This window comes from Mycteria americana, chromosome 7, assembly GCF_035582795.1.
Source record: "Mycteria americana isolate JAX WOST 10 ecotype Jacksonville Zoo and Gardens chromosome 7, USCA_MyAme_1.0, whole genome shotgun sequence".
Lineage (NCBI taxonomy): Eukaryota > Metazoa > Chordata > Aves > Ciconiiformes > Ciconiidae > Mycteria > Mycteria americana.
The window spans coordinates 54,024,576-54,048,551 of record NC_134371.1 but is presented as its reverse complement, the minus strand read 5'-3'; the positions used below and the strand labels follow the sequence as shown (position 1 = coordinate 54,048,551).

Here is a 23,976-nt window from a genome sequence, read left to right as displayed (position 1 = left end):
TGAAGTACCGTTTTTATGAAGGTTTCACTTTTGTACATGGCATGAGATAAAGAGTGGGAGGAGTCATCCCACTGCCTTATCTAATATCAGTTTATATATACACTTATCTCATTCAAATGTGTTGAGGTCATCTTCCCTGAAATGAAAAGTGTGGCTGTCGTTTCCTCGGTATACAAAGTACAATATACAAATGTGAAAACCAGTACAGACACAGGACAAGGTTTCAGAACTTTGTACGTACATTGTGGAGATTTATGTTACAGTGTCATGGCTGTTCAAGTAAACCTAAATGCGGGCTGTCCCCGAAAGAGGTGGCCCAGCCTCCCTTGTGTGTTCCCCGCAGCCCTGCAGGGATGCTGGCAGGCGGGAGCCCGGTGGGAGCCGGTGGGGAGCTGGTGTGGCCCCGCGGGCTCACGGCCGGCCTAGGCTTGTGCCGCAGGGACGCGGCGGCAGCCCGACCTCCCCGCCGACACCTGCCCCTGCTCAGCCTCTCTGGAAAGTGAGGGTGAAACTACAGCCTCGCTGCGCTTCCTTGGCGTCACGCGGCCGCCTTCGTCTCGTGGAGGAGAGGTCTCTCGGTGGGTTTATCACCAGTCACCAGTTACCAGGCTGGGTTTTCCATCACCTTTTTCTCTTTCTCTCTTACAGTTAGGTGGTAGCTTCCACAGGAGTTAAGGTTTGTGGAAATCAGCTCTATGAATTTTGAATTTCGCTGCTTGGGTGGTTTATTTTTTTTGGTATTCTGTTATGATTAAGTCATTTTAAGGGAATACATTTCCTACAAACTAGGTGAAAAAGAGGTTACAGGTGTTATGTTTTGTTGGTTGGGGTTGTTTGTTGGGTTGTTTGGGGTTTTTTTTTTTGCAGGGGTGGTGGTTGTTTTGTTTTCTTTTCTTTTCCCTGGGGCCTTATTCTGCAATTTGCATCTGTAGATTTCATTCATCTTGACATCCAGGCTCCCGGTTCCATTAAAAATAGAAATAAATAGCTGCAAGTTTTACCAAGTGTCAGTTCCCAGTCAAGAGGATCTATAAATCAGAAGTCTAATTTTGACAAGGGAAAGGTGACTATTTCCTCCTCCATCAAGGGAGGATTAGATTAAGTCTTCGCTGTAAACATTTCCTCATTTAAACCACTTCTGCTTTTCAGTGCACTTTTGTGGCTGTCTTCACTGCAGCAGTGTTACATTACACCCTGTCAGTGGGTAAAATCAGATGTTCTCCTTGTGAAAGATTGCCAAGATGCAAGTGAAGCCTTGATGGAAAAGTGATATATTTTCTTCAATTGCAAGTACAATTGGCTTGCCTTTTTTTTTCTTTTTTTTTTTCTTTTTTTTTTCTCCCAGGAGAGCTCCAGTTTTTTTTTTTTCTGGAAAGACTTGAAAGAAGGAAAACCTATTTTTCTATTTCTTTGGTTGAGGGTTTTTGTTTTGAACAGCAGAACATTTTTGAACAGATAAAACTGGGAGGCCAAGTAACTTTAGGAGCCCCAGCTCCCACTTCTGAAAGGTGTTACTCTGCTAGATCTTCTGTTTTACTAGGAATAGGCTTAATACTCCCAAGTATCACCACGTACATGATTGGGCTAGTGCTTTCAACTACTGCAAATAGAGGTAGTTGCTGATACAGAAATTTACACTCGTGAGATAGTAGTTACCAAATGTGTGTGGAGACAGATGGAGCAGTATGAGGAAAGAGTACGAGCAATGCTGATAGACTCTGCTGAATTATTGTCCAGCTTTGTGTGCACTGGAGAATAGGAGCATTTCAGGAGTGAGGGTGAAGGGAGGTAGTGTAAATATCTTAGTTACGTGCATTGGGAACATCTTTTCAGGGCAAGAGACAACAAGTAGCAACTAATTAGTCCCACTGCTGAAAAGGCTATAGACAATGGAAAGATGCCATGGAATGTCCAGGTGCCAGAACTATACATCTTCCTATATGCATCTCATGGGACTAATGGTTTTTTTCCTTTCAAAAATTCCCCGATGTTACCCGTTAGCCTCTGACAGCAGACTAGGATAATTTCTTAGGTGTTGACCTGGGTTCATGTTTCGTTCAGATTCTTGTATGAAATATTTGAAAAAATAAAAGGCTACACAAGAGTTGCTGTGTTGACATAGTTCTTAAAATGCATCCATACAGGGAACAGTCCCTCAGGGTGCTTGGTTCGGAGCATGAGCAAAAAATGAGTTGAATAAAATTGGGGTTTCTTCCAAAGGAAAGGGTAGTTAGTATGTTGTAATCTTGTATCTCTTGACCTGTGACTTACTCTAGTCCCTTTTGTTACATTTGTTACGTATATTTTGTTACCAGAAAGATTTTCTTCTTTCCTTGGTTTTTAGTTTACATCTCAAATTGTTTATATGATTATTTGTTGCTGGTTCCTCTAAGAGTTGCTGCTGGTCCTGCTATTGCAGGCCAAAGTTTGCAACACGAGTTTCCCAGCTTTAATGATTGAGGTTCTTACCGGCCGTTTTGTAACTAGAATAATGGTTTTGGTGTTTTCCTTTGTTCATTCTAGTTGCTGACAGATACTCCAGTCCATTAAGAATTCATGTGGTTTAGGTTTCTTCATTTAAGTTTTTTTGCAGGGTTTGCAACTCAATTCAGTGCAAGTTTTATGCTTGCCTTTTATCCAAATAAGCGTTGACTTGAACCAGTTTCTCTCTACAGGCCCATTCTTTATCAGAATGGATAGTAAACACTCTTACCTACTTTTTGCCCGCCCTAATCCTGAGGCAAACAAAAACTTGTTGTTCACTGGATGTGTTGAATTGTGAAATGTGTTTGTTTACATAAGACTTCCTTATTCAGGAAGTCAGGCTCTCTGCTATTTAAGGTTATAAATGAACTTCTCCTGCTTGGCTAGTTACTGCAGGCAACCCTTTCCTGTAAATATTGAAAGCGTGTTCTGCAGGAGATATGTCAGTATAGCGATGTGTCAGAATCTCAAATCTTGCAAAGAGATGAAGAGCTATTTTGCTGATTTACCCTGACAGCTGTGAAGATGTGTCTTACTGATCCCAGCGCATGCATATGAGAACTTGGGTAGTTTTGTTAATGCGAGGGCTGGGACAAAGTAGCTTTGTGGGAAGCGGACGTAGACATGAGTGCAGTTAAACCAAGACTGGCGTATCTACTATGATTTTGATGCCTTATATGAAGTATTTGAAAAAAGAAAAAGCAACTCAAGAGTTGCTGTTTTCAAGTCACTTGCAAAATGCATCCATACAGTGACCAGCCCCTGCAGTTGTTTAGTTTGGAGTAAAAGGAAGGAATTAGTTTAGTAGAACTTGGGTTACTTCTAAAGAAAAGGGTATTTGTGCATGAGTGTATCTAGTAGTATGAGAGGCATTGCCTGCTTGCAGGGAATGTATTATTCCCTATGCAGATCAGATCAACTACCTGCAGATTTACACTTACTGTTTCTAATAATCTACCCGTAAAACATACTCTCAGTGATAGCTGCCCAGTAATATGTTATCCTCTTTAGTCACTGAACTTTTACAAAGAGGGAAGGTGGGGCAGTAATATGGAGAGGAAAGTTGGTGCTAGCCAGTTAGGCAGCATCCTAACAGTGCAGAGGGGTGGATGGCTTAACTAGAGGAAAACTGCAGCAGGTGCCGAAAACGTTTTGCTTGGTATGTGGTTTTGACTGTATGAGGAAAATCTGATTATGTTGTATATTTGTATTTAACTACTAGAATTCGCTAAAAACCTTTACTCAAGAATGTGATACATTTACACGATATTTTATAGTAGTGCCCTAGAAAATTCTGTTCTTGGAACTCATTCTTAAAATGTATTCTCACCCCACCCCTCCCCATGGTAACCATGGAAATATATGCACTGCAGAAACAAGAGATGTTGGAATTTTCACCATTTTTGCACAGTTTTCAATTTTCTTTGTAAAGTAGTACCTGTTATATTTCACACAGGAAGGTGGTTGTTTACTCTATAGGTCCTGTGGTAGTTGCAACATTTTAGATTACTTGCTGGATAAAGTTCAGCTACAACTATAGAGGGTGGTACTGCGCAGATGAACCTTAATTCCTAATTGCTAACAAAGCACATCAACGTATGAAAATTGAGGATTTTACATGTTAAGATTTCTTCACATAACCTTTTCTGTATGAACTAATTTTATATGTAGGGAGTATTACGTACTGCATTTGAAAGTAATTGTGTTAAACTTATAATTAATTAATTTGAAATTTTAAGTTAATAGAATTAACTTATCTAATACAATAATTGAAAATTAATAACTTAAAATTAGAATTATTTCTCAGCAGCCTTTTCAGTAGTCCAGTGCCCTACGTTCATGGTCACGTTACACTAGCACAAACTGGCACTCCTTCAGAAAAGGAGCAGTTCTCCTGCCCCACATATTTCCACCCCACTTCTCCTTTCCCTCACCCCAGGAGAAGCATTCATGTGATAAAAAGAACTGGGAGCTGCTGCAGATTAAAATTAGCTTCCCTTGTCCTCCCCTGCCTTCTGTCCATTACTTTTTAATCTGGCCTAATTCCCTGACCTGGCTTGGCAGTCAGCCACAAGGATGCTTTTGCTCTTTCAAGGAAGGTCATGATAGAGAGGCAGGGACTGTGGAAGGACAGGACTGAGGTTTTTTGTGTTTATACCAGCCCGTACTGAACACTGAACTGCAGCCTAACAAACCAAACTACCATTTCTTCGACTTTTAAGCCTCAAAGCATGTGGGTCGTTGCAAGAGAGGAAGGAGATTTACAAATGTGTCGTCTCTGGCAGTCTGGAATAATTCTCTTCAATGAACACTTCAAGGGCAGGAAGAAGGTATGAGAGAGACTCCTTTCTTTAGGCCAAAGCTTAGTTTTAACATATTCTAGAACTAACTGGATGCCAGTTCTAACTGGTCATTTTAGAGAACTGGGATAAAATATCAACTCTAATCAATCAGCAAAAGGTTCCTAACAGTGCTTTAATTTGAAAAGAAAGCTTGGGCAAGAAAGAGAGGTGCCACCCTGAAGAACCAAAAGACCTGAAGGGATGGAACAGCTCTTGCCCACTAGGAATCTGCAAGAGACTTTAGGTCATGTCCCATGCTTGGATGTTCAGATGAAGCTATTCTGCTTGTCTGCATTGAGGAAGTCTTGCATATAATCAATAATTTAGGATTTTAATAATAAATCTGCTTGGTTCATAGGTTTTGGTTGTTTGTTTCAGGTTTTTTGGCAGAGAGGAAGAGAGGCTTTTGGTGTAACTGGAAAATGTAGAACTTACCTGTGTGTGTGTCTTGAGGGAGGAGTCACTTTTTTAATGAAGTATATTAATTTATAAATTTTGATGAGCATTGGGTCTGGATTCTCTTTTAGATTAAGAAAGCAGAGTTTTTATCTCATTTATATTTTTTTGGTGGAAAATGGTGGAATTGGGACATGTACGCATGTGTAAGTCGCTGAGCAGAGCTAATACAGGACGTGAATGTGTTTGTGACTGAATAAATTTACTGATTTACATTATACGTTTGGGGTTTTTTAAACAAAATTTCAGGGATTCACATTTTAAGTGACTTGGTGTTAGTTGGGTTTGGTGCTGTCTCCCCAGAGTGGTCTCTGTTATGTTGTACTTTGGGCATTAGCAGGGTTCACTGCCTCTGTTTGGACCAGTACTTTATGATTTAAGAAAAAGAAGGGGAAAAGACTGAAAATTGGATTTGGAAATAAAATCAATTTTATTATCTCTAATAAAAATAGAAGAAGGAAGAAGAAAGTCAGTCTGACTGTGGCAGTTGTGTGCAGTAGAGTATCTACAGCTCAAAATTCAACAAAGATAGGTATTATCTCTGAAAGCTGAAAACCTGGCTCCTGTTTTGGTTTGTCTAAATCTGTCACATCTCTTATGCAGGCTGTTGCTGTCTAAGCAGTAAGTAGAGGTGAAAATTAAGTAAGACTTCAGCTTTGTTTAATTTACAGCTTAAAGTTATAGCCTCTAGCACTGAAAATTAAGGAAAAAAAGAAAAAAGAAAAGTTGGGATCTTTGTAGAGCTCTTAACTGTTGCAAATTTGCTTTTATAAGACTGACAAAATACTCTCTAGCTCAAGACTTCAAAATCGTGGATAGGATTAAAATAAGATTTTGCCTGCATTCCAAATTTTGAGTTGTAATGGATGAGAACAATTTGTATGTTACAATTGCTGCACATTGTAAACTAATTACTGAATGTGCTCCCCCAAAAATCAGATTCTAGTGCTCTCTTCTAGTCTTTAGGCACTGCAGCTGTAATTGCTCTTAATTTACTGTTTATCCTGTTCCTCTCTCTTTTTCTCCATGGGTTTTCCATGCCCTTCTCTTCTCCACTTCTCACCAGTCCTTCCCAGTATTCCACAGAAGCGTTTACAGTGTACAGATAGGTTAATTAATAGCACTTCCATTTTAATAGCAAACTTGTATGCAGTTGTTAATTCTTACGTGATCCTTCATTTACTAAGAACTTTTAGGTTTTGTATTCCAGCAAATGAGCTCTTTCAGAACTGCTCCGTATGTTTTGGGGGTTTTTTTAACTGAAGGTTCTTATCCATTGCAGCTGGGTAAGTTAGTTTGCTCTGCATCACCAGTTTTTAACATAATTAATGTTTAAACAGAAATACAAGATCAAAACCTTGCTCTCAAAGTAAAAAAATGGGATAAATGAGATATTAAATTGATGCAGAGTTTATTAATCTAGCCTTTGTGACTTTGCATCTCTTAGAGCAGAAACAAGACAAAATTCTCACTGGTCGGTTTTTCACAAGAGCGCCAGTAAGTGGGTCTCGCCGCAATGTTAAGACAAGATTGACTTGCTCTGTAACAGGCTTATATCACTTTGGACTTTTTTTCCCCCCACCGTTTTCATATTGTGAGAAACAAAATGTGTTGTTCTTGTTGACGGTCTGTTTCAATGATACCATTTTAGTCTGTGTTTTGAAGAGTTTCCCAGCTATTAAAATGTTAACTGGTGCTCACACTGTTTCCTTTGAGTGTATTAACACTTAGTTGTGTTTATTTTCAAAGACTTGCCAGGGTAGAAAAATCTTGCTGTAAGCCTTGTGATATTTTTCCTGCTAATCGAAAGAGAAATTTAAAGATATTTAAGACAACAAGTTAATGGTGTAAGAGTGGGACTTAGAACTTGAATCGTACGCTTCTCATATGCTTCTGAAATGTGGTACCATAACCACAGGATTCACTGAGGCATCTATATACATCTCGATAATGTTTAAGGCTATAAATATTGGTTTTATAAAAATGAAATAGACACATATATTTACCAGAATCTCTTCATACATATTTATTTTTCCATTAAATGAAATTTGGAGATTTAATTAAATAGCCCATTTAATTCCAGACTTCAAGTTATTATATTAGAGTTTTGGAACAGAAATTGAATTGTATTTTGATAAAGGGCATTTTAAATACCAAGCAGAGATTGGCATTTAGCACAGCAGATGGGGGTTTGTAGTGGTGCCCAATGTTTAGTCTTAATCAGTTTAGTTCTTGCTTTCTTGCCATGAATCTTATCCAAATACTTTCTTTTTTTTTTTTTGTCCCAAAAAAAAAGAATTTCTGGCTTGCTGGCTCTTGTGGGAGATGTGCTTGAGAATAACAAATACAGTGCACGTGGGAGGTGGGAGAAAGGCAAAGTAATTCATGGTAACTCTTCAGGACTGCTCCATCTGTGACCCCTTTCCCTCTGCTATCATTGCACCCCTGCAATTGAGAGGTCCTAAACCTTTTAATTTTTTTCAGGAGCTTTCCTCTGATTCACTCACTCTTAAACTGTGTTTTAGGCCAGAGTACTCTCGATAGTACTCATATACCATTTGTTAACAATTTTTTTATAAGCTTGCTAACTTTTCATACAGGAGTTAATTGATAAAACAAACAAAAATATTGTACATTGCATGAATATACTGTTAGATAACAAACCTCCTGCTGTTTGGGGGTGGGTTCAGGGGTTTTTTGGTTTTGTGTGTGTGGTAGGGTTTTTTCATTTGTTTCGTTTTTGGTTTGTTCTTTTTTTTTTTTTTTTTTTTAAATACCTCCTTGTATGCCAGTATTACCTAGGAACCTCTTGATCTTGAGTTCCGCTTCCCTTAGAAATCTCTTCCAGCGGGCTTTCCTGCTTATCACCATGTTGCCCTGGTTCCGAGTACAGATCTCCGCAGGCCCAGTCTCATGCCACCTGTGATACACAAGGGGATAGCTTATATCTTGTCCAGCTGTGGGTGCACCTGTAGCCTTTCTTCTGACCAGGGTTTGAACTGAAGCAGGCAGAAGTTATAAAACTGCTTCAAGTCTTCCGGTTGTAACTCCTTGGCCAGTACCTCATTTCTTACTACCTTTTTCTGAACCTCCCCAGATTTCCTACTGTACGCTTTGGGTGTTTGTGTTGCATAAAACTTGCTTCTCCTGCCAACGATTGCTCTTGCTGGTCATGAAGAGCTAGGTTTGTGCTGTGCGTTTGTGCTTACCTGATCTGTGGACCACTGGTGCATCCTCTCCGGTTCTAGCTGGTGTCCTTCCTGAAGCATCCAGTTGTTTTGACCGCTTCTGTGGCCTTCATTGTGCCAGTGCTGTTACCCAAGCTTTGCCCTCTCCTTCCAGCACCTTCCTTTCTTAAGCAACAGCTTTTCCTCCTTTAGTTTCAGCTCCTTCTCTCCAACTTCTGCTGTTACCAGTGAAACCAGCCTGAATAGGGTCTGTTTGCTGGTCTTTGCGTACGCTCCTTGCATCGTTATCTTCCCTTTGCTCCGCCATATGTGAGTGATCCTTGCTCTGCAGTGCTTATGAGAACCTGTATATCAACATCTCTTTCCTGGGTTCTTTTTTTTGACAGTCCTACAAAATTAAATCATACTGGTATGGCGACCATACAGGATTCCTGTACACATTCCAGTTTGCACTGCACAGCTGAAGTTGCTGTATGCAGACTTTTCAAGGGGTTTTGTTGCTGTTGTTGGGTAACGGGACTGAAATCTGATTGTGAATTTTTTTTGGAGACTGCTTGCCATTTCTGTGCTATCCACCACATGCCATGCAATTCACACATGCTGTCTTTTGGAACAAAGTGCTAAGTAGTGGGAAGATCACCCGATTACAGGTTTTATTGTGATCCAGCATGCTGTGATGAAGATAGATACACTTTTGTTAGCAACAGTTCCTTGGATGTGTGTGTCTCGGAATACATTAATTATTAAAGATGCCAACTTGATCTCCTGAAGTTTTGTAAGCTGTGCTTATTTCTGTGATGCATGATCTTTTTTTCATACTGAATTTAGCTGCTTTTGGGTTTTTTTCTCTTTTCTTTGCTCAAACATTCTGTGATTTAGCATGAGTCATTCTGTCTGTGTGGGAAAGGTCTGGTTTATTACACAGTCCATTCTTGAGTGGGGAGGGGAAAGGGTGGAATGTATTTGTGTTTTCTATGTGTTTGTTGTGGAAATGCATAAAACTTTTTTTTTCTTCTCTTTCTTTCCTCTCTTCATCATCTCATCTGTGTGGGTGAATGTTCCTGCAAACCCTTGGGGAACCTATAGAGACTTTTGGTATGCTCATTCCTTCATTAGTGCCCAAAGTCACAGATGCTAGGAACAGTTTAAAGACTAGAAAAGCAAACGAGTCCCATTGTAACAATGTAAAGTGGCTAAAAATGTGCACTTGTAGAAAACTTCTAAGTCATCATCTGATAAACCTATTTGTTTGCATCATCACAATAATACCAACGGCCACTACTATCCAGTTGGCGTAAATTTTGATTATGCACTTGAAAAGTAGAAATGCCATGTGTTCTTTTGTAGCAAGAGCTAATGTTTTGTGATCGAGAGATAATTTTCAAAAGTACCTATCCTGTTTCAAATTCTAAGTCCTATTTTCAGAAGCGACTGAAGTGTATGCACTTAAGTTGCCTAAATTCTATTTGAAATCACCTGCTGAATTGTGTTGCAGTGTAGGAACCCAGGTGACCACTGAAAATGAGAACCAGGCACAATTTGACCCACTTTCTCCTTAGGAAGAATATGTAATTCCAATAAAACACACCACAGAATATGAAGTAATTTTAAAAAGATAACGATTTTAAGATAAATGAGTGCCATTAGGTAGTTTTATTTTGAAAATACATGTTCAATGCTGCTTTCCAAGAAAAGAGAGCAAAACTGAAGTAGAATAAGGTGGAAGTTTTGTTGAAGGAGAGCTTGTGGCTTATTGATATTCTAGAAAGGAGAGATTTTTCTTATGCTTCCACAATTTGAATATTTCCAGCTAGATCACTTTTTTTCATAAACAGCATTCTTTATTCCATAAGTAGAACAGAGACAAAGATGACTACATGTAAATGTCATTGTATCTTTTTATAAATACTGAATAATTACAGTTCAGTGCAAAATATGTGGAAACTTAAAATATTTATTTATATGAACAATGGAGATAGCATGAGGGATATTTAAGACACATGTACTGTAATAACATGAAAAAAATGAGACAATTATTTCATTTTTTGGTTGTGCTGTATAGTGTTAAAGTTAACGTTCATTTCTAAGCTACAGCCACTTATGTTTGAAGGCTCAGCTTTTTGGTAATCTTAACACTAATCTTAGGGGTTTTCTTGCCATTAAGAGAAAATAATGTTCATGCCACTTTAACATAAATTGATGTTTAAAAAACTTTATCAGTAGTCATCACTTTATCAAGTCATCTCTGTTCTCCGAATGGAAGAAGGATCATCAGGCATTAATTTGGACATTTTTAGCTTCCCTTTTTTGCGTTGAGAAATTATTTCATGCCACAGGAAATCCTGTCCTTTTCTCAAATTAGGATCATTAAAAGTCATTACATGAGTAACCCCCATAATTTAAAAACAATGGAAATATTTTCCCCACATGGGGTAAATATGTCAAATGTTTTACTGATTACCCACTAAAATATTTTTAACTCTCAGTGAGTTTTAATGCCAATTTAAAATAGTTCCTTTGATATAAACTATGTTTTTCTTACTCTACTTAACCATAATTTTAGGGTAATAAATATGTTCCTCCTCTCTGATATTGCTTGTTTGTCTTAAAATAAAATTACTGAGTGGATATCATGCTTTAAACACTTTTCTAACCTTGAGGTCTGCCAGAACGTTTGACAGTTTCCCTAAGATTTCCATTATATTTATGCTGCTCCATCAGAGCCAGTGACGGTGGGAGCCATAAACCTCCCTTGAGTATTTTCTGATAGTTGAGTTCCATAGCGCACTTGAGAGGAGGGGAAAAAAAGGAAAACAAAAAAATTCACAACCAGTCTTTCCAGGGCTGCCATTATTATTACTGCTGCTGTAACTGTGCTGGTAATAGAAGAGTGATAAGAGAATTTTTGAAAAGTTCTCTATGTAGACACTAGTATTCTCTGAAAAGAAAAGTACAAAAAAGTTCTGATTCATCACATGATTGTTTACAACCCCTTATAAACCTAATTTTTTGACCATCAGAAGGTAAAATACAGTTGCTCAAACATATATTTCTAGATATTGACCAGAATAATCTTGGCACATTGCTGAGTATTTTTAGAAATTGCTTGTGGCAGAAAATCGCAGTACAGAAAATCCACTGTTATTAGCGTTATATTATGTGAAATGATTCAGAGAACACAAAAACAGTATGAAATTTTCTCGATTCTGTGACTCTTTCAGAACCACAGCAATGTCTGAAACGCCTCCCGTTTATGACTGTGCATTAAGTCATCTGCATTGATCTGGCTGATAATGGATACTCGAAAAATAGAACAGCTGAAAGATGATCTGAACAAAATATGTTGGTGCACATTTTAAACAGTCATCCAGAATTTTGCTATTATATATTCCTTCAATTTCAATGGAAAATCAATATTAAAAATATACATTCTCTGACTGTGGGCATGCCTAATGTGCAGTGTTGTTGTAGCCCAGTGCTTTGTCTTTGCTTGCAGTAATGCTGTCCATTTGGTACTTGAGCTTGCAAACAGCCTTTAAATAAAGGTGATGGGGGGAAAAAGCAATGAGATTGACATTATGCTCAATCAGTTGAAAGAAAATGTAACTTTTATTTAACAAAAATAGATTAAAAGCCTATCTTTGTGGAATGGCTATTTATAAATGTCAGGTGTTTGTGGTTTTTTCCCAGTCGAATTACGAACGTCTTACATCACCTTAAAGCCTGCTTGCGTATACAGTATTGTGAGTTATTAGAGCTGATTTAGTTTAAGTAATTTGTGTAGAATGATGTGGTTACTCCAGAAAGCTTAGAGATCACCTGGAGATATTGTAGAAGTTCTAGAAGCATTGGTGCTTGCTTTCATACATGGTGAAAATAGCATATTACGAGTTGAAGAAAGAAGTTGATAATATAGTTTACATATTTTGTTAACAAAGCATCTCCATCGCATCCATGATTAATTACATTAATTAAAATGTACTTTTTTGTGTGTGTTTTCAGTGAAAGAGTTCCTAGCCAAAGCCAAAGAAGACTTTTTAAGAAAATGGGAAAGCCCCCCTCAGGTATCAGTCATTTAAGCATTCAATAATTTTCTCTATTGCATTTTTTGGATAATGTTATCAGTGTGTTATCAGTCCATAATGAGCAGTGCAGAAAACAGAAGTTTAATGCGATTTTAAAGGAGTTTCCATTTTTAATGTCAGTTTTGTCATTGAAGTTCATCAGCAAAGACGCTCAGGTCTTCTCCAGATTTGAGCTGATGAAACGCTTATACTGAACAACAGCTTTCCCTTACTGAGAATGATGTTTACCATCAACATGACAAGACTGAAAATCTATTGCATGTTTTAGCTCACTTTTTATAACACTAAGTGTTGGCACATCTGTAATTTACCCTGTTAATAATTTCCCCCATGGTCTTAAGGGGAATTAAGGACGTTAAGTCTTCTGCATGGGGGTTGGGGACAGGTTAAGGAGCTTATTAGAGAGAAATCTTTTAAAAGTTGAACTTGGGGATTTGGGTTTTTGGGGAAGGGTCATTGTTGTTTTTAAAGCAGCATTTGAAATGCTATGGTAATGAATATCTGAGCAAATTGACTCAGTGATATGCTCTCCAGACAACCCTCATGTAGAACTGTCTCTAGAGCTTGGGGGTTTTTGTATGTTCTAATATTCTTGTTTGTGAAGCATGAGGGGGTTATTTATCTGCGTGTTAGATTCATTATCTGTTTACTGCTAAATGTTTCTTACTAAGCATGCTTCATCTGTATGGACAAATTATAGAAATGTTGACACAATTCAGTTAAGTCTTTTTATGTTTTAGTGAGTGCAATGTAAAATCTCTTATTAAAATTTGTCAGACATGAAATTATAATAACAGTATAGTTGGCTATAGTTGTCTTTGATAAATGTAATTTTACTCAATTTTCTTTCATAAATTAATTAAATTCATACAGTTAAAGCTGTCTTTGGGTGTTAAATTGTAAATAATGTCATTATATCCTTGTACGTGTAGAATACTGCTGGCCTAGATGATTTTGAGAGGCAAAAAACCCTTGGAACAGGATCATTCGGGAGAGTTATGATGGTGAAACATAAATCCACAGAACAGTATTATGCTATGAAGATACTGGACAAACAGAAGGTTGGTGTAATTTATAGTGTTTTTTGTGGTACAAAAGAGCTTGATGTAGACAAAGATCTGGTAACTGTGGCTAAATTTTGTTGCACTTACTGTGCTTTTGCTTATCGCACTTGAATACTGGTGATACTTTAAACAGTTGACTTCCTTTTTTAGCCAGCAGATTCGGTTGTTGGGATTGTGTAGAATTCTTACAACGGCCAATAATATTAATGGCAGGCTAAAGTAATGTCCAAGGCATTAATAAAATGTTATCAGTTAAAATTCTTTGCTTAGCTTTTATAAGGTGGCCTATATATTCTTTAGCAAAAGCAAAATGTAGTGCTGTAGTTAAATAAATAAAGAAATACACTTTTGCAGGGTAGCTCAAAATTCTGGAAGACTCTTTGCATTAGAAATTCACAAAATACTAATTTGTGAACTATAATTTAACAAATTGTTTGCACAAATAATTTCTTTTCCATTCTTGATCCCATGAGGTATTACTTTTTGTATGCATAATTATGTAATAATCCTATTGCGTCTATAGTAACTGCACAGATAGAACAGTAGTCCCTCTCTCAGAACAGCTGTCACACAATAGACATTTTCTGTGTTGGAAACTTAAGTGCTGTAGTCTGAACCTGTGGTGTTACTCCAGCCTGATTTTTTTAACAGCTTATTACTCTTAGATTAAGCAACCAGTGTCATTTGATAAAGTTTAAATTTTAAATAAAATAGAATTCCAGAATGCTAAGGAGTCTTTTTAAGAAATTTATCAATACAGTTCGTTTTTAATGGTTTTGACAAGTTTTTCAGAAGTACATTATTTAGATTAGTAGATTCTAAGGTCCTCAATATAAGAGCTCTTCTTACTTTGTAAGGCACTACATATAACTTTGCTGCTGTATTACAAAAATCATATTAAGAAAATATTAATCTGGCAAAGAGAACTTAATCAGCAACTGACAAAATGAAAGTCAGCGTTGCCTCAATGTAGACTCTTGCACTTAAGCGTTATTACATTCCTGAGTAATTTTATATAATGGAACTATGGCAGTAACATAATCAAACCATTTTCCCTGAGTTGCAGTTCCAGTTTTCTTTACATGTGATTTGGGGTCCTGGACCTTGAATAATGTGTCATTTAATTAAAGACTGCTTTGTAATGGTCAGACAAGAAGAAACTAAAGTAAACTTACCTTTTAGTGTCAGTTCTGGCATTATTTTTTTACTTGGAAAAGCTCAATTTTTGCTACTTCAGCATTCTCCTATAACAATGGTTTCTGACTTTTATTTAAAAAAAAAAAAATCCAATTAATTAAAAAGACATTCCAACATAGTAGAACTGAAAGACCATTTTCATTTCCACTCGTGTGGAAATTTACCTCATCGTTACCCCGGTATGGCTGGTGGCATCCTGCGGAGAGCGTTGCTGTAACGCAAGGTGTGATGAGCATCCCACTGCTGCACGGAGAGCCCATCATCAAATTTCAGATTTTCAGCTGTTTTTTCTTCGAACCCTTTTTCATGAATGGCTGAGTCCTTGTCACTGGAGCAATTCAGGAAATTACATCTTACTTCAGAAAGCTGCCATAAAAATAGTCTGAGGATTTAAAAAAAAAAAAAAAAGTTAAACTCATTGCTACCTCTCAGTCTAAAATAAATTGGAAAGCTATAGCTATAGAATTATCTGGTAAAAGCAAAAATTCACATTTTTAATGATTGCAGTGGACCTGCAGTAAAAGATTCACAGGATTAAAGATGTTTGCATCCAGGTATCAGTCTTCTATCAGAAAATTAGATTATTTTATCTATAATCAGAAGTCTGAAGTGTTCCTTTATGAAATACATGCTTTTTCAACTCAATTTAGCATATATAATTCTATATTTATGTATTCTATTAGAAATATATTAGTGTTATATTAGTAATTTCTATTAATTGATCAAAAAATAGGAGATGGTTTAGGGAGAACACATTTCCATCACTTTGTATATTACAGAAAATTTACAGATATCTGAAATTAGACAGTGTGCGGGCTGCCTATAATTTTTCATTTACATTTTACTTGAAATAAGAGAAAGCATATTGTGTGTCCCTTTGTTATCCAATCTTACGCTTGGCTTATCAGGATATGAAAAAAAAAATAAATGTAATAAATGTTGATGTAGCCAGTAGTTACAGTAGTTACAGCCAGTAGTTCTGTAGCCAGAAGTTGTTATTCCTTTAGTTGTCTGCCTTGATTTAGGAAGGCTGTGGTATAACATTGCTTGGCTAGTTTCATTATGTAATTGGTTTTGGAAAGAAAATATTGTTAATAAAAGCTCAGACGCAAACTGTTGGACAATCTGTCATTACCAGATATCATTTGATCTACAGGAAGCTGTCATTGGACATGCCCTGAGCTTGACCTTAAATGTGAGCAAAGCCATGTTATCTGGCTCCAGTTTGATATTATGAAGTGTTAAACAGCAGCTTCAGCCTGTGGTATTGCTGCCATCACCCTCCTTCTTCTGCTGGGTAGATACTGCAGGAAGGGTGGTAAAGTCTTGTCTAGCATTGCAGCTGAACGCTGCACAATATCAAACTCAAACCTTAGCTTGCTTGCTTTGATGGCCAAGATAATTCCAGTACCATAGCTTTTTAGGGATGAAGGGGACACTTCCCACAAATGAGCTGATTTGACAAAATTTTTATTTGGTCCCTAAAGATCTGTGATTCAAAAGAGACTTAATATTTTTAACTCACTATTTCTTTTGTATGACGTTTCTTTCAAAACAGTAGTGTGTTTTTATAGGTACTACCTTTTGCATCTAAAAGTTAAATTTAAACACAGTTTCACAGTCAGGGTTGGAATATCTTGCTTATCTGTTATTTATAGCAGTTAGATTTGATTTCCGAACATGTAAAAACAGACTTCTTGTGATCACTACTGTACATTTTCTCCTTGTTTCCTATGGGGGAAAAAAAAAGTAACTTGGAAATCATGCCATTCTCAAAATGAAATATAGATAAATCGTGCAATAGGGCTTAAGTAAAATGGAAAGAATCAATTATGCAATGTTGGGGTTTTACACAAGGAAACCAATTGTTCATTACTGAGGAAGAGCAATGACCAGAAATCTGCCCCTTGCTGCCTTGTTAGCAGCGTAACGTTAGAATGGATTTCAAGAAGGTAGCATTTAATTTTTTTTAATACTTTTGCTAAGCTGTTTGCTAAGCAGAAAAGCAAAACCCATTGAAAGGTCTGGCAGAAGTAACTTGTTTATGTGAATGGTAATTTTGAATTTGTAGTCTCCTTAGTCTTCTCCTGACTAATATGTGAGCTATATAAAATAAGTCGGTTTACTCCTGTTCACACATAACAAAATTCATAATTAAATGTGTCTGACACAGTTTCCTGCCTTTCTTAGCAAAGGGTCCAAAGATCAAATGGATTTTATTGAACTGTCATCTTCCTGCAGAATTATCTCCATTACAAACGCAGGCAATTCTTAAGAAAATGTACAGAGATGTTTTCCTTACTGATTTCTATACTCAGCATGTACTAAGAAACACTATTTCTAGAGTTATCTGCAAACCATATTGCATGAGTATTACTCTTTAAAATGTCGTTAGACTTTTTAATCCTTTCTCCGCACTGTTACTGTACTAGTAATCCATAAGGTTTTTCATTATCTGTAAAGTTACAAGCTTGCTTTCAACTAATTGTTTTACACTGAAAAATTTATCAACAACTATAAAATATCATACTTAAAGTGAAGATTGTTTCTTCTCTTCTAGGTCGTCAAACTGAAGCAAATAGAACACACGCTGAATGAGAAGAGAATATTACAAGCAGTGAACTTTCCTTTCCTTGTAAAACTGGAGTATTCTTTTAAGGTAATCATTATTTTGAAAGTAGTTGTTTGGATTTCAGGGAAGTGCGTGCTCAAACCTTAGATATTGAAAACATTTAACTTTTACAGTGCAATAGTTGTAACTATTTTTGTTTTCAAAGATGCTTCACTTGGCACTGTTGCCAGGTCTTGAGCAGGAGTTCCTGCACTTGTGTACACACTTGCACACACCCCAGTTCACCAGGTGGAGATTGAAAGGATATCTCCAAATAAATAAATAAAAATTAAGTTAAATTAAACTCTTAGAGATTTCCCTTGTTTCAGAGAGAAACTGGCTTTTGTACAGCAGGGGACTTTTAGGCATCGTTCTGTCTTTGAGAGAAACCAAAGGATGTATTTCTGTACCAATATATGGAATGGTAAATTTGTAATTGTTCTGGAGATTTTTTTGTTTGAGATTTGTACCTGAGGCATGTCTTAATGACAGTCTTAACCATGAAGGAAAGAACTTTGAGGTTAACTTCTAATTTCATAACAGTATGTGCTAGTTAGCCTGTAAAGAAATTGAGTATTTTCCTAATTTAGAGTGATATGTGTCTATATATTTCCTTCCCTTTTTTTTTTCTTTTTTAATTTTTTATACCATTTAAAATGAACAAACATGTTCTACCTTAATCTTTACAGTTTTGAGGTTTGGGGCTGTGGCTGTGGGAGACAAGAATACCTCAGGCTGTCAATTCTGAACTTTTAAGAGTGCAAGGTCTTGTCTTGCAGTAGGCATCATATCCTCTCTTCCTTCAGGTCACTTACACACCATGCTGTGTCAGGAACTCACTAATTATCTTTGCTCAAATTTACTTTAAAATAGATTTCTTGAGATATATGATGCTCCTTTTGTCATGTGTGTCTGCACTTTTTTGATTATTTCTACCGGTGTTGCTTCATATTTGTTAAGATCATTGGATGGCTACAATTTTTCATTTTCATTCTTTAATAAAATATACTGTATGTAGGAATTACAGGGACTATAGCATGCCTAATATGTATTTGTGTGTGTGTTTACTTGCTTCCTTAGGACAATTCTAATTTATACATGGTAATGGAGTATGTTCCTGGTGGTGAAATGTTTTCACATCTAAGAAGAATCGGAAGGTTCAGGTAAGAGTATTAGTGACATTATTCCTGTAAAAAGGCTTATGTTGCTATATTGGGAAGATGGTTTTATAAAATTTGTTAGTATTGAAGAACAAATTCTGAAGGGGTAAGTGCATTTAATTTACCCCTCTTTCAGTAGACTTAAACTAGTCAGTCAATGAAAAACTTGTAATTATTTCTTGTTATTATTACTGTTATTATTATGTTATTATTACTTGTTATTATTTTGTTATTTTTCAGTTAATGCAGGCATTTGTGATTTATGCATGATAGAATCTTGGAATTCCTATGCATATTGTCACTAAAATTGATAATAGTTTCTAGAAGTAAAATTTAAAGTCTAAGCTCTGTATTATGGGACATGTTCATCTTGATTTGCATGTGTATTTTAGCTGCAAGACTTAAATTAAAATTAGGGAATGAGTGTATCAATTCTAAAATGTTTGCTGTTTACCTTTTTTTTTTCTTTCCTCGTTAAACAGTAAAAGAACCAGTTAAAAGATACTTAATTTGTCTATCCCTGGCAGTTACATGGTTGTTTCAGTATCTTAGCATAGCATTGGGGTACTTAATATTCTTTTAATTCTTCACAGTGAACCACATGCACGGTTTTATGCAGCTCAGATAGTGCTAACATTTGAGTACCTCCATTCATTAGACCTCATCTACAGAGATCTAAAGCCTGAAAATCTTTTAATTGATCAGCAAGGATACATCCAGGTATGATATTCTTAATATATTTAGGGAGTGGAGTCTTGTCTTACAGTGTAGGCTTAGGTAATTCTAGCAAATGTGTTTAGAATAAATGGTCTGAAGCTGGTTGGCATGTTAGCATATATTTAGGGAGCATTCAAATGCCCTACTGCTTAGTAATGGTTAAAACCATTGGATTGTACTTCCTCTGACTAAAATTAAGTATGCACAATAGAGCTGTCTGCAGTTGAGCGAGTTGCCAAGGTTTCCCTTGGGGTCTGTGGTGAGAAGTAGGTGATTACATGGCTCTGTTCATCTGACCTATTTTATACATCTGCCCTAGAAAAAGACGAAAGGTGCCCAAAAATGTCTGGTTCTCTGCATTGTCTATATAAGTCGTTTAGGATAACCAGCTTAGATGTCAACGCCGACACTATAGTACTTAATTTCAGTCAGACGAATCCCACCCTTGGAGAGTCCTAACCTTCTCAGCACATCTGGAGTAAGAGCTGAGTTGAGATCAGATCAGAATTGCAGTGCTGTAAATGATGACTTTGGTTTTACAACAGCCTCTCATTTTCTTTTTAACTCTTGTTTTTGATCTAAATGGAAATGGGAAGGTGGTAACAGCAACAAGCACTCTGCAATGCTTTGGAGTCCTTAAACTATAGAAGCTCTTCTTTCCTCATTGTGTCACCTTTTGCCATAGCAGAATCTAACAGGAAAATACATAATAAAAATGCTTGAGAGAAGTGGAAAGGATTCATATCTTATGTTGTTTATAACTGTAAAATAATTTTGCATAGATAATAAAATAACACTGTAGAGAGAAGAGAAATACAAGTTCTATTAATGTGGTTGGGGAGCACCATTAATGTAAAGCTATGAACGGCTTACTCCAGAATTGGCGACTCTCTATATGCAACAGTATGTTTTTGTATGGTGGGCAAACTGCAAATGGTAATGGGTCCAGCAGTCACTCTTCCCATGTAAGGTTGGTGCGCTTCTGCTTCTGAACAGAGATGGGTGTTTGTGTTCATATGTTGATACTGCAGCTCCAACTAAATTTTGTTTACAAACTCTGTTCATTTTCTTTGAATTTTAAAGCCATTACCATTTGTCCCATGTCTGCAGTGTATTCTTCTTACGTAGACTTATGTGCATTCACAAACACAGAAATGATTCTTTGCTGATGAAGCAGGTCTGTCTAGTCAGCACGTCACCCTCTCCGTTCAGTTCCAGCTGTGATTGCTGTGGTTTCTACCAAAAATGAAGCAAAAGCTGCCTCGATAGTTTGGACTTTGGCTTGTTTAATTGTGACACTAGTGTATCAGAAACATCCACACAGGTTATTGTATAATTAGTAATTATTATCATTGTGGTACAGTATGTTTTCTCAGGGAATGGGTTGAAAATGATACCAAGAAGGAGGAAACAAAAGAAACGGATCCCCAAACAAGCACAGACTTGATAGCTTGAAACTGATCCCAGAATTTCACATGTAACTCCCTGGCTTCCATATGTATTCCACAATATGGTCCAGGAAAAATGACAGAGACGATGATACCGCATTTAGAGTTCTGAAAACTTACTGCAGAAAACACAAGTGGAATGAAAAATTTATAACAGCCAAGAACTTGCCATTTGTGAATACAGTTACTGCTACATTTCCCCCCCCCAGTCCTCAAATAAACAAGCTTGACTCTGGTGATGCTTTCAAAGATGTTCAGAATCAGAAGTTACTGGAAGTCCTCTTTTATGTTGTCTTATTCCCACACTAATTTTACATATAACCTTTATACACTTATGCAATAAAATTCTAAATTTACAAGACTGGCAGATATCTTGACCCTTTTTGTGATTCATTTATTTGTAAACTAAAAGAAAAGATAAATATCTTGTTCATATTCACGTTCTTTAAACTTTCAGCAGTATAAACAGTCTGATGTGAAAAGTATAAGAAAAATGATTAATGTAACTGCAGTACATGTGGAAGATTAGTAAGCCATAGTTCCTGCTGATTTTTTAAATTATAAATAGAAGCTTGTGTCAGGGGGGAAATATGTATTTTGTGTTATTTATTAATTTTATCATGAGAAACCTCCTATCTGTCTGAATTGGAAGTATCAGAAGGACTGGCTACTAAAGGTACATCTGACTATAAGATACTATGTGATTTGAGAAACAAATTTTTCCTCTGTATAAAATAGCTTTCAAAAGTATTTCAGAAGTACTTAGTTTTAAATTTCTTTGTAGAAATGCACTTACAGTCAATTTATTTCTTCTGATGACAGGTCACGGACTTTGGCTTTGCAAAAAGAGTAAAAGGAAGAACCTGGACGTTATGTGGGACTCCAGAATACCTGGCACCTGAAATAATTCTCAGCAAGGTACTTCGTCTTGTTATTCTGCCATGCATTTGATGCAGTTAAAACTTATCACCCAATTATTAAACTCTGAGGGATAAACAATTGCCGATACTTCCAAAAATCAAATCTTGACTAGTCAACTCTTTATGAACTGCACAAAATGCAATCATTGCATTGTAAATATTTTTTTAGTATACTAAAACTTACTCCAAAGCAGGGATTTTCACATAGCTGTACAGAACTTTCTACATGTGCTTGCCATGTAACTTGTGAGGGAAAAGGGGATTTAAAGAATCTGTAATTAGGTTATTTAACTAGCATGCTTACCAGAATAGCAGATGTGAGTGATTACATTCTGAAGTGTTAACAGACTAGAACAGGAGCTCCAGAGGTAACAAGAACCGCATATTGGATGAATCAGTAGTCATTAAATAACTAGTTGCAGAGTGTTTCAGGTTTAAGGCACTTCACACAAAATCAAACATGACAAACCACTGGTTTTACACATAAAGTACATGCAGTCTAAGCTTACCATTGATCAGTTTGTGTCTAGTACTTGCACTAAGTGTTTGAACATAGAAGAAATATTATTTATCATATGGCTGTTCAACTGTAGCCCTTCATGTTTTGCAAAGGAAAAATATCCTTAGAGTTTTTGGAACTGCTTGTGATATAAACAATCATAATGCAGAATGTTAAATTATACATGTAATTGAATTGGTTTAATTAAATATCCTTTGCAGGTCTTTAAAAGTTAATGAAAAATACTTTTATTTGGGGAGAAAATGTTCGTTATTTGCAGCTTTTTTGCCCCCATGCAGCTAAAGCAGCAGAGTAGATTGCAATGTGTCTACTACAAATTCTCCATAGTAGATTTTTCAGGAAAGACTGAGTCTTAGCCCTGAGCTTTGTAAAAGATCTCAGAGAACACATATAAAATTGATGAGGCTGGTGGGGTTTTCTGTCTTTTTTAATATTAAATAGGATTTTCTAATGATTTTATGTTCAGGCTTTAAAGATCAGATCATAAATTACTCTATTACAGCTAATTCACTAAACTTCTAAGCTCTTGTAGCTAGTTTACTAAATATGAAAATTAATGTTCTGAAATGCAGATAATCAAAAGATGATGGTATACAATATAGGGAGGGTTGTCACATTTAATGAAATTTCCCTAAGCTTTGAAAGAAGTTTCAAGCGTTCTGTAACAAGATTATTTTGATTTTAAATAACTAACTAAATAAATTGTGCCCATTCCTGTCACATCAGTGTACAGACATCACTGAAACTCATCACAGGAATGTATGCAAAATGTTTCACTTTTCTCACTGTTTCACTGTCGTCACTGTATTAAGTTTTAAGTATATTGCTGTTGGTATCTGTGAGCTTCAGTTTGGTTTGAACTAGGTTGTAAGTTCTGTATTAAACAAGCAATAATGCATTTGCTTTTTTTGTATTCCATAGATATATATTGAAAATCTTAAACTGTGTTAAAAATGTACTAACAGTGGTATTTCTCATTTTATCCAGGGTTACAACAAGGCAGTGGATTGGTGGGCATTAGGAGTGTTAATCTATGAAATGGCAGCTGGATATCCCCCATTCTTTGCAGATCAGCCCATTCAAATTTATGAGAAGATTGTGTCTGGCAAGGTGAGTGAAGGCTCTGTGTATTTTTGCAAATGCAGTTATTTATCTTTGCAGAACCTGTTTTTTTGTGTGGAGTAGATGCAGAATTTACTGGCTACTAGACAGTGAGCAATTTGGAAATAATATGGGAAAAGTTTGTAACGTATACTTCTGTTGTGGTTTAACCCCAGCCGGCAACTAAAGACCATGCAGCTGCTTGCTCACTCCTCCCCGGTGGGATAGGGGAGAGAATCGGAAGGGTAAAAGTGAGAAAACTCATGGGTTGAGATAAAGACAGTTTAATAAGTAAAGCAAAAGCCACGCACACAAGCAAAGCAAGACAAGGAATTCATTCACTCACTGCTTCCCACGGGCAGGCAGGCGTTCAGCCATCTCCAGGAAAGCAGGGCTCCATCAAGGTCTCCATCACGCCTAACGGTTACTTGGGAAGACAAACGCCACCACTCCGAATGTCCCCCCTTCTTTCTTCTTCCCCAGCTTTATATACTGAGCATGATGTCCTATGGTGTGGAACAGCCCTTTGGTCAGTTGGGCTCACCTGTCCCAGCCGTGTCCCCTCCCAGCTTCTTGTGCCCCCCCAGCCTGCTTGCTGGTGGGGTGGGGTGAGGGGCAGAAAAGGCCTTGACTCTGTGTAAGCGCTGCTCAGCAATAACGAAAACATCCCTGAATTATCAACA

General features: G+C 36.8%; 1 protein-coding gene across 2 annotated transcripts in view; it reads left to right on the top strand.

Moving 5' to 3' along the window:
* PRKACB (protein kinase cAMP-activated catalytic subunit beta) overlaps positions 1-23,976 on the top strand; it is a 76,264-nt gene that overhangs the window by 42,952 nt on the left and 9,336 nt on the right. For both annotated transcript variants that reach the window (XM_075508491.1, XM_075508493.1), the window contains 7 exons: positions 12,473-12,534; positions 13,488-13,616; positions 17,377-17,475; positions 18,508-18,590; positions 19,181-19,307; positions 21,575-21,670; positions 23,180-23,302. In XM_075508491.1, the coding sequence (XP_075364606.1) occupies positions 12,473-12,534; positions 13,488-13,616; positions 17,377-17,475; positions 18,508-18,590; positions 19,181-19,307; positions 21,575-21,670; positions 23,180-23,302 (719 nt within the window). The remainder of the gene's footprint in view (positions 1-12,472; positions 12,535-13,487; positions 13,617-17,376; positions 17,476-18,507; positions 18,591-19,180; positions 19,308-21,574; positions 21,671-23,179; positions 23,303-23,976) is intronic.